The 10,904-nt window shown below is 38.1% G+C and overlaps 5 protein-coding genes across 5 annotated transcripts; 4 read left to right on the forward strand and 1 right to left on the reverse strand.

Annotated features, from left to right (window-relative positions):
* Positions 1-590: 590 nt before the first annotated feature.
* Positions 591-1,876, forward strand: CBG12059 (the record flags this gene model as incomplete). The annotated part of the gene is made up of 5 exons (XM_002646299.1): positions 591-652; positions 698-1,123; positions 1,169-1,304; positions 1,352-1,561; positions 1,613-1,876. 5 exons carry the CDS (start codon positions 591-593, stop codon positions 1,874-1,876), a joined length of 1,098 nt encoding a protein of 365 aa, XP_002646345.1.
* Positions 1,877-2,492: 616 nt separating this feature from the next.
* CBG12060 lies at positions 2,493-3,742 on the forward strand (the record flags this gene model as incomplete). Its single annotated transcript, XM_002646300.1, has 4 exons — positions 2,493-2,557; positions 2,610-2,680; positions 2,729-3,429; positions 3,476-3,742. The coding sequence occupies 4 exons, from the start codon at positions 2,493-2,495 to the stop codon at positions 3,740-3,742; spliced, it is 1,104 nt and encodes a 367-aa protein (XP_002646346.1).
* Positions 3,743-3,836: 94 nt separating this feature from the next.
* CBG12061 lies at positions 3,837-5,505 on the reverse strand (the record flags this gene model as incomplete). The annotated part of the gene is made up of 5 exons (XM_002646301.1): positions 3,837-3,977; positions 4,027-4,374; positions 4,425-4,586; positions 5,071-5,157; positions 5,413-5,505. 5 exons carry the CDS (start codon positions 5,503-5,505, stop codon positions 3,837-3,839), a joined length of 831 nt encoding a protein of 276 aa, XP_002646347.1.
* Positions 5,506-6,863: 1,358 nt separating this feature from the next.
* On the forward strand, positions 6,864-7,987 carry CBG12062 (the record flags this gene model as incomplete). Its single annotated transcript, XM_002646302.1, has 4 exons — positions 6,864-7,049; positions 7,278-7,481; positions 7,678-7,846; positions 7,893-7,987. The coding sequence occupies 4 exons, from the start codon at positions 6,864-6,866 to the stop codon at positions 7,985-7,987; spliced, it is 654 nt and encodes a 217-aa protein (XP_002646348.1).
* Positions 7,988-8,637: 650 nt separating this feature from the next.
* On the forward strand, positions 8,638-10,489 carry CBG12063 (the record flags this gene model as incomplete). The annotated part of the gene is made up of 4 exons (XM_002646303.1): positions 8,638-8,811; positions 9,567-9,833; positions 10,137-10,367; positions 10,412-10,489. The coding sequence occupies 4 exons, from the start codon at positions 8,638-8,640 to the stop codon at positions 10,487-10,489; spliced, it is 750 nt and encodes a 249-aa protein (XP_002646349.1).
* Between the last annotated feature and the right edge of the window lie 415 nt (positions 10,490-10,904).

A 10,904-nucleotide genomic window follows, 5' to 3' on the forward strand; every position in this document is an offset into this window, starting at 1 on the left:
AAGAATATTTCGATTTTTGAGAACATCAATTTTGGATTTTTTTTTCGATTTTCATTATGTGTTCTATCAGAAAACGCATATTTGAAAACCCTAAAGTTGTTTCTGTAGTCTGAAATTTGTCCATTCGCCTGCATTACCACGGTTTCGAAATGACCGGTTTCGAAGTGACGGGGAGCCGAATTTCTGACAATAATCTGAAAAAGGCATATTTTCCTCCACGATTGAGTGGCTCGCCGATCTTAGGTGGCCCTTCCGTGGTATCGCAACTCGCCCATTTTCGCCACACCTGCGGCTGCAGAGACTCCCCTCGATCGAAATTAAAACTTCGAGCAGTGACATGGTTTTTTGCTAACTCATCCTTTCTATTCAATTCATGTTTGTTATCTTCCAACTACCCTTGACATGAAATCAGAGAAATTCGTATCATGTTTTTCAAACTGACACAAAACAAAACTGACAGAAAAGAGAACTAGTGGGTGGAGCGGACGGTTATCAATTCTATCTTTTCGATACTCGTTGCCATAAATATTTACCATATTTGTTATTTGTCCTGTTTATCAGTTTTCCACTTTCCACTTGACATTTAAAATATGCTGAAAATAGTTTTGGTGGTTCTTTTGGCCTTCTTGGTGCAGTATGTCTTCAAAACTTTGTGAGTTTGAGTTATATATGTTTCCTAGGCGTTTTTTGAATTCAGGTTGATGTTTGATGTTCAAAAACGAATTTACAACCATCGACCAGGACAGTGTAGAAAAATAGAAGGACCCGTTCATGGATCGGAAGACATAACCATTGTCGATGAGAAATATGTTGCATTCATAACTTCTGGATTGGTTTATCTGAATGACGACCCGTCCCGTGCCACATGGAAAGGCCAAATATTCCTCTATGACTTAACTAAAAGAACCTACAAAGCAGAATCCATTCCAATTCTGAATTTAGAAGATGAAGAAGGATTTCATCCTCATGGAATATCTCACTGGATTAAGAAAGACGGAACTATTCGTTTGTTTATTGTTGTGCACTCCAAAATTTTTAAGCATTCCATTGTGATTCTTGATTTTGATGAGACCAAGCGTCAGTTGAATCATGTTAGAACAGTGAGGAATGAGAAATTTGTTCGGTAGTTTAACTTTTAACGGTATTTTTTCAAGCTATTATTTTCCAGACCAAACGATATTGTGGCAACTGGAGATGACTCGTTCTTGGTTTCAAATGACGGAGGAGCTCAAACAGTTTTGGGAAATGCGGTTGAGATGTTTACTGGTTTCTGGAAAGGAGGATTAGTCTATTACGATGGAAAGGTGATCATAGAATTCATAAATTTCTGTGAGCTAAATAATTTTTGCAGACATCACAATATTTATTAGAGAACACAGTTGCTAATGGAATCATTCTTTCTCGTGATAGAAAGACATTGTTTGTTTCCCACATCAATCAAGAAACTATTGGAGTTTTTGCTTGGGATCAGAAGAACATTTCAATAAAGAAAATATCTGAAATTGAAACACTCACTGGATGCGACAACTTCTATATTGATAAGCAGGATAATTTGTGGTCGGTAAGTAATGTTTTGTATACATATATGATATATCTTTTTAAAATTTTCCAGGGATGTCATCCAATTCTGAAAGATGCTGTTGGACACCTTGGAGACGCTGGAGACCAGTCTCTGTTTGCTCCATCTCAAGTTCTTCGTTTTAAATTCTCGAAAGACTTGAAATCAGCTGAAATGGTTGAAGTATTTTCTGATGATGGAAAATTCACTTCTGCCAGTGCGATTGCTGTCGGTTTCGATGACGGAAAACAACTGCTAATTGGAACTGTCTTCCGTGATTTAACTCATTGTGATATTGATGTACCACTTGATTTCTAATTTTTCATGATTCCTGATTTTATTGAATCGAAGGCTAATTTGTAGTCATTTTTATGATTTCTGATTTTTCTTTCGAAATAAAAGCTACTCTGTAATCGATCGACACAAAAAATCGAAATAAATAGAAAAATAGACATTTTGGCCCTGTTCTCGAAAAAAGGAGAGATAACTCTTCATCTTTGTTTGATAGTTTCTCTATAGAAAAAGATAAAATCTGCCAGGTTATTTACTGTGTTGTATTTTACTTTAATTAGGTCTATTACCACTATGGGAAAGTAAAGAAGAGGACCTTCAGATTATCGATAAAACAATATTATTCTGTTACAAAAAACGGAAATGTGGAACGAAAGTGCCACCAACTACTTTTAAGAATCAACAAAAAACCAACAAACATTGTTTACTCTTTCTCCTAGAGACACAACCTGGCGAGAGCTTATTGAACTCACTTCCCGGGTTTTCCTTCTTTTTGAAGACAGCATCTCCAATTTCTTGCGAACATTCAATATATCTATTTTGTTTTTGAGAGAGATCCTATCACAATTCAGTTGTCGAAAATAACAAAAAACAACCAATAACTTCAGAAAATATTCTTTTCAGATTCGATTCTATGTCGAAGATGTTTTTCAAGGCTGTATTCATCGTATTATTTGGAATCGCGATTCAATTTTTATTCAAAACTTTGTAAGTAAATGATTTCTATTTTTTGGGATCCCCTCCTCACTCTTTTTTTCAGATTAATGATGGATATAAACAAAAGAGTATATAACCATAGACCTGGAGAATGTAGAATAGTTGAAGGACCGAGTGAGTTGATACCTGTGTTTCAATTTTCTTGAAACCCCCCTTTTTCAGAACAAGGATCTGAAGATTTCGAGGTAATTGAGGACAAAAAGATTGCCTTCATCTCATCTGGCGTCGTTTATCTCCCGAAATCACCTTCTGATGTGACGTGGAAAGGAGAAATTTACCTTTACGATCTCACGAAGCGAACCTATAAAGCCGAATTGATTCCAGTTTTGAATCTAGAAAATCCTGAAGAATTCTATCCACATGGACTGTCTCATTGGAGAATGAAAGATGGAACGATTCGGTTGTTTGTAGTCGTTCACTCAAAGACTTTCCAACATTCCGTAGTGGTTCTGGACTACGACGAGAAGAAAAAACAATTGAATCATGTGAAAACTATAAAAGATGAGAAATTTGTTCGACCCAATGATATCATTGCCACTGGAGAGAATTCGTTTTTGGTATCAAATGACGGAGGCACTCAGACGGAGTTAGGAAACATGCTCGAACTAATCAGTGGGATTTATAAAGGAGGAGTTGTGTATTTCGATGGAAAAGTGAGTCACGACGTGATTGAAAACGAGACTGCAAATGGGATAAGTCTGTCACGAAATGCTAAAACTCTGTTCGTTTCCCATATAAATAGAGAAACAATCGGGATCTATGCATGGGATCAGAAACTGGTGTCCGTTCGAAAAATTTCTGAAGTTGAAACCCTCACTGGATGCGACAATTTTTTTATCGACCCAGAAAATCAGATGTGGACGGTAAGCTAATTCTAGCATTACTTTTTAACTATTTATAATATTTCAGGGTTGCCACCCAGTTACAAAAGACGTTGTGGCTCATTTTGGAAACCGTTCAGATCCCACTCTTTACGGTCCTTCTCAAGTTCTTCGAATCACTTTCTCCAAAGACTTCCAGAAAGCTGAAATGGTAGAGATTCTTGCAGACGACGGAAGATTGGTTTCCGCGAGCACAATCGCATTCCCGTTCGAAAATGGAAAAAAGATTTTAATCGGCACTGTTGGTCGCAATCCTCTCCACTGCGATGTTAATGTACCATTGAACTTATATTAAACTGTTTATCGACATTTTATGGCACATAATACTAGTCGGATATCACAATGAAAAATGAATGCGAATGTAAATTAGATAAATATTGAAAATCATATCAATCATGCTTTCTAATGAATTGAACAATGTATCCTTTTGACGTCATGATGGAACGCTTTCGCACCCAGACAGAGTACCGTGAAAGCCAAGTTGTTTCGAAGAGTGGACTGCACATTGGTTTTTCACAACCGCTGTCAATCTGAAATAAGTGCTTGAATCGGTTAGGGTTCATTGATAGCTTAGTTTACCTCACAGAAAGTCTTGAAAATATTATTGGTTGGGAAGGGTGTTGGATCATTATGTACCAACAGTTGAACATCGTTGTCATTGGCAAGTGCTTGCAACTCTGGGGGAACTTGGCAACACCCATCGAGACGAACATGGTTAATACTTGGTTTCACATCGAAGTGGCCAAGAACTTCTTTGAGTTGGCGAGCAGAGAAATCAGATACTCCGATTGAAGCGATTTCCGATGTTTCCACAAGCTTCTCCATATATGTGTAAAGAGGTTTAACCTTGTCGAACCAACGGAGGTGCTCATCGTCTTCTGACTCCCCATCAATGAGATCGAGCTCGGGGAAGGAGAGAATAAGAACCTAGGAAAATTTTCTTTTGTTACAAAATCGTTCCTAAACATTCTGGATACCTCAATATCTTTGGTCTTCAGTTGCTCCTTGAGGCTTGTAACAGCCTGTTCTATTTGCTGAACGTCCCAGGCTGACAAAAACACCTTCATTGTAATTTTGATTTCATCGCGTTCGTAATTGTCCATATGATCGTTGTCGCATAGCAGCAAACAACTATTTTCCTAAAAATTGAAGATTTGTTATCATGTTCATTAGAAAAATAAGGCTTATGAAAGAACAAAGCAGTGGTTTCAGGACCGAGAACAAAAACTACAGTTAGCTAAAAATGTTCTGTTCAAATTGCACCGTTTTTCTATTATTTTCCTCAGATCTGAGCCCAGACAACTCTGGAATAATACTTTCTTTATGGAATGATGGAATAATTGCCGGAAAAAGTACGAAGTCTGAAAAGCCGGTATCTGGAAATGGTTTTCTGATGTTTTCGGATATCACCAATTCGCACACATAAAATATTTTCAGACTTTCCGAAAATCATTTTGCCTCTACGACTCTGAAGAGTCGAAAACAATTCTGAGAAAACCAGTTGTTCACACTTCTTCGAATTCCATTTTTGGACACTGGATGAATAGGTTTAACAATCAATTTTATATCATGAACAACCCCGTTATTTTAAGGACTGAAATACTAGCCGTGTATTTAATCTACCTTGAAATCAGCAGCAATAGGGTTTGACGTGAGTTGTAGGTCCAGACATGCTGACAGCTCTTCGGCTGAAGTCTCGAATCGGCGAACCTGAAATAATTAATGACCCATTTTTCCCACATATTATTACATTTTATAAGGGCTGTAAAAAATCTACATGTCCTCTCCCAAGATTTCTATCTTGACATGTTTTTATCTAAAAAGCGTAATGGGGCGCATCAATCTAGCCCTGACCGTTTATGTGACAGGTTTTTTATCAGCCACTTTTTTCTTCTCACCGCGGTGCACGGTCTCCCAAAACGGCGGAAAGCCACTTTTTTCAATGTGACATCTTTCTTTTCTCACCTTCAACTGAGTGTATCCATTGACGTTACCGGTGTGAAGACGGAATCGGGTCAATGACGAAAGGTTGCTTAGAAATTGATGACAATATGTCATTCTTCGCAATTGCTGGACTGAAAAAAAAAAAACAAATCCTAGAAGAAATTTTCATAAAATGGTGAGCCCAGGAAAAAAAACGACAGAAGCAATTCTGTGCACAAAACCCCACTGAGCACAAGATATGTGGATATTTAGATGTGCAAGTGCGGAGGTAGACTTGCAGGAATGACGAAGGAAACAACATGACACAAAAAATTGTCATCATTTTTGGTGAGACTTTTTTCCTCTCTAAGTCTCATACTTTTCTTTTTGCGGCTCTACGTCTAAAGTCTCTCATTTCTCATCTCTCTCGTTCGCAGGACTTTTTCTAGTTATGTTGAAACAAAAGCCAAAGACAGATGAGGGGGTTGCTAGACGCAATACAAAATTTAAAGCTGGAATCCAAAAAGAATTGTGAAAGTGACGCAGTAATTTTTCATCAGTAGAACTGTCCCTTAAAACTTCGTGATGCAGTTTTGCTTCATTTAATCAAGTTCAGAGGAGGAAAAGAAAAAAAGAGATGCAGAGGAGTAATGCGAGAATGTCTTTTTCATGAGACCAATTCTGATTTTCTTCCGTCGAAAAATACTCCCCAAACGAATTTTGAATTTCTCAAGGATAACAATTTGGAAGTAAGCTCCGAAAACACAATGCCGGATTTGGACGGATTATCGCTCAGCTTTCTTCTTTTAGTAGGACTTTAATGATTCAGACGATGCTTTAATTGTTCCAAATTTATCAATAGTCAACCATCATACCAAGGACACCAGAGAATCGCCTCATTCCGATCGAACGGAAAATGGGCGTTCCCTTTTCTGTTTGAACTGGCGGCGCGTTAGATCTGCAGGTTTCCTCTACCGTAGTCCCCCTCTTCTCGTTCATCGATTTTCGTATCGGTTCGCTCATTGTCCTGGCGTGTCGATCCATTGAATTTTCTCAGTCGCACACATACACCCCATGCAAGGGTTTTCTGGAGTCTTCTCACGCATCACGTCTTCTTAACGCTCAGCGCCTTCTCTCCGTGCTCGGCAGCACGCATGCTGTCCGCTCTTTCTATCTAACAAGAGGTTATCGATTTTTGGGCCGACGCGCGCACCACCCCATTTCTTATTACACTGCCAACGCGTATTTCACTTCGTTCTGGCAATCAATCGTTTCTATCTCGATGTACACTCTTTGGTTTATCCTTTTTTCAATACGCAACCTAAATTCACCTTATCCGAATTTTTTTCACGCCTCCCACTTTTTTTCGTAATTTAGAAGATATTTCTTTCATTTTCTATCGAATTTCGTAATCTATTCTCGATTATGCCGTCACATTCAATGTGGGGTTAAACTTTTCTCGACAACTATTTTTAATTTACAGTGGTGAAATAATGGCTTGTGGACTCGCTTTGAAAAGACCTCTGCAGCACGAATATGAATCGTATTTAACCGATGAATCATACAATAGCGAAGCAAAGCGAGCAAGAACTCAATGCCCTCCATTCCGCGCTCAAATGGGAACTATCGCCGCCACACTACCATCTACCAGCACATTTGCCCAGAAGTTTAAAGAACAGGTATGTCAGTTACAGAATAGCTTTTAGTTGACTTATGTGTCATATATTCCTCGAAAAAAGAATAAGTAATTTTTCGAGCTCAAACTGACACAATATCAACGGCAGATTTGCAACTAGTCATGGTTCACATGAACCTGGCTTTACTTTTCTCTGACTACACTTAACAACTGCTGCTATAGTTTCAGCAGTTATATGAAATTAAGATGTGATTAAATGTCCAATTTGCAGGAGGATAGCGTTTTCCAAGCAGCAACACTGATGACTCGGTTGTCCAGAAACCAGCTCAAGACGTACCTTTGTTCAGAAGTGAAGAATCTTCGCAAGAGAAAAGCGATTCCTCGTAACAATGATTTCGATGAAAATAAGGAGCAGAGGGGCGATGGCAGCGGTGCAAGTTACTCAAAAGCCTACAGAGCCCCTTCTTCACCGAAGGTGAGTTCCGAACCCGCCTAACATTTTGTGTGAACAAGGTTTTTCGTCAGAAACATTTTTTAGTCGAGGTCTAGTAGGGGCATTGCACAAACATTTTCAGTAATTTGGATGAAACTAAACCCCCTGTGAACACAAGTTATGAACTAGAGTAAAATGACATCGAGTTTATTTGGAGTAATGTAACTAAAAATTTCAGTCCGGGTCGGATTCCGAAGGTGAAGCGCCACTTGCTTCCGTCAACGATCGGTTCAACAAACGTGAGTTCACGATGGACAACGTTACAATGATCTGCGAGCGGTTGCTCAAGGAACAAGAAGTACGCTTGAGAAGTGAATTCGAAAACGTTTTGGCCAAGAAGTTGGATGGTAAATATCACAGTTTTTCAACCGAGTTTGTAAACGTGTTTTTCAGAGCAACATCAACAATACGTCCAATTCGCCACTGAACAGTTGAACTCGAAGTGTGTCAGCGCTGGGGACGACTATGCTTATTCTTATCTCTCCTAAATCTATTCCTCATTCGATAAACACCACGCAGTCATCATTCATAATCCTCAACCCTTTTCACAGTAATAAGCCAAAAACAATGAAGTTCGGATTCCCTGCTTTTTCTGCCTTTTAAATTCTTTCTTTACATGTTCGAAATTTAATTCATTTTTCCTCCACAGTTTCTCGCTCACAGGTACTCTCAAATTAACGCGGTTTTTTCGTTGGTTTGATCATTCTTTCCGCCTCTTTTTCCCGTCGCCTTACAAATCTTTTTAGGCATTAACTGTATGAGGCTTTTTCCAATTTAAATTAGAAAGAAATTAGATATTCGTAGCTTTGTTCCAAGAATCACTACCCCCACTGTCGCTCAATGCTTTGCACCGACCCTTTCATTGCTAATGTGATAAATATTAGTGAGCAAAATTTTTATAAAAATTTGCTTACTGTAATCCCCTCTTCCTTTATAAAATATTTTATCTCTCCACCCTCTTATCTGTCAATTGCGTCCTCATTTCTCCTCATGTGCTACATTTGCTTTCAACCGTTCAAATAAAGTGCTATACATGTGAATTATCTACATATACAGAAACACGTTCATCTCAATCCGTCACATAATCCCTTTAGACATTGAAATATATGAGTTTAACATCTCAGCTCTCCAGGCTAAAATGGAAGTTGTTGGACTAATTTCTGGAGGAAAAGACAGTTGCTATAATCTGATGTGCGCTGTTCGAGAAGGACACAAAATCGTAGCACTCGCCAATTTGCACCCACCTAAAGATTCCGAATCCGATGAACTGGATTCTTACATGTACCAAAGCGTTGGAGCTGATGGAATCGAGGTACATTCTGAAAGTTCAATTGACAGCTTTATCGAATTTTTCTGCGGTTATTGGAACCTGACTAAATTTAACTACTAGCTACTAGACATACAACGTATAGCAACAGAGATTTTTTAATCGCTTCAAAATCGACAAATCTCAGTTCTCGTCCTTTTTTAGAAACTTCTAGAAGGCTCTCGAATCTTTTTTGAACTCCCGTTCAAACTCCGAAAAATTAGCGGTTTTTTTTCCGATTTTTCGAGAGAACAATTAATTTTTTCTTCGATTTTTTGCGAATTTTTAGACCTTCTTAAATTTTTTAGCTATTTTTGAAGATTCTTTTTCGATTCTTTCGAATTTTTATCTGAAATTTGGCAAGATGATGTTAGCGAAGATTACTGTAGATTGCTGTAGAAAACCTTCCATCCGTTATTTTTTTGACAATACAGTAACGTCAAAATCCAGAAAATTCCAGAAAAAACAGTTAAAATCCAGAAAAAACAGTTCGATTCTGCCCGCGTTCTGTTCTGGTAAGTGTGCAAAAAAAGGACTGTTCTGAATTGAATCAGTTCGATTTTAGGTCTGTTCGATTTTGAAAACGTTCGAATTCGTTGTACCCCCAATTTTTCGGAGTTTGAACGGGAGTACGAAAAAAGATTCGAGAACCTTTTAGAAGTTTCCAGAAAGGGACCATCGCTCGAAAAATTGTTCCCGTTCTCACTAGGGAACTTATGAGGATACCCAGTTATCGAATTAACAAATTTAGAAGCTTTCAGCTTTATGGAGAAGCGATGGGGCTCCCATTGTATCGTCGAGAAATCAGTGGACAGGCTAAAAATCAAAAGGCTAACTACGAAAAAACGGAAGGAGATGAAGTGGAAGATCTTTTTGAATTGCTGACAGAAGTCAAAAAAAATCATTCAGAAGTAAAAGGAGTTTCTGCTGGAGCGATATTGTCGAGCTATCAAAAAGTTCGCGTTGAGGATGTGTGTCGGAGACTGAATCTCACTCCACTATGCTTTCTTTGGGAGAAGGAACAGAATGTGAGTTTACAAAAATATACTGAAATACTACAAATTCAAGTTTTAGGTAGCATTCTATTCTAATCATTACCTCTGTGTTTCCATTTGAAAAAGTAATAGCAAGTAACAAGTAACTAGTGTAAGTAGTATAGAAGTAAAAAGTGATTTATTAATATAAATAACCTCCTCGAGTTATTGCTCATATACAATTGATTATAAGGATTAAAAGACCAAAGTCTTCTCTGGTATAGTCTATATTCAGAGCATTCTCATAATCAACATGTGCTTTTTATACAAAACATGTTGTAAGAAACGTATTTTCAGTCCCTACTCTCCGAAATGGTGGAAAATGGCGTTGATGCGGTTCTGATCAAGGTGGCAGCAATTGGACTTGGCGAGAAACATCTTGGAAAAACGCTCGCAGACATGGCTCCAATCATGAAAACACTACAAGACAAGTATGGAGTTCATCCCTGTGGAGAAGGCGGAGAGTTCGAGTCATTCGTTCGAGACTGTCCGCTTTTCAAAAAACGGATTGTGATTGATGAGACAGAGGTACGCGGATCAACCGGTTCATTCGCTAAAAGATGATTTTTCAGACAGTTACCCATCAAGATGATCCGGTTGCTCCCGTATTTTACCTTCGCCTCAAGAGAATGCATCTGGAAAACAAGTAAAATCATAAATTCTGACCAATTTACGTTGTTTTGCTTTCAAATCTGTTGTTTATTGTTGATGTAATTTTGCGTTTAAAAACTGTTTTTTTCCTAATTATACTTTAATTTAACTTTGTTAACTTTGTTAACTAATTTAACTTTGTTTTTTACCTTGGCTAAATTCACCTTGGTTATTGACCATAAGATATGCGTGCAAACAACAATCGAAAATTCAATCTTTATTGTAGAGAGTAAGGAGAACTGTTCTCTAAAATAACATGGGAGGAATAAATGGAGGACAGCATCTTATTTAAAACAGGGAACACTTGGGTTCAAGCGAGGGGGTCAGAAAGAGCGCCCCAGTAAATTTAGGAAAAATTCTAAATTCGCTGCCGAATTTCGTTGGCTGAGTTTCACAGTTTTAAATGAAGAGCGA

The sequence above is a fragment of the Caenorhabditis briggsae genome (assembly GCF_000004555.2).
Source record: "Caenorhabditis briggsae complete genome, chrI, whole genome shotgun sequence".
NCBI classification, from domain to species: Eukaryota; Metazoa; Nematoda; class Chromadorea; order Rhabditida; family Rhabditidae; genus Caenorhabditis; species Caenorhabditis briggsae.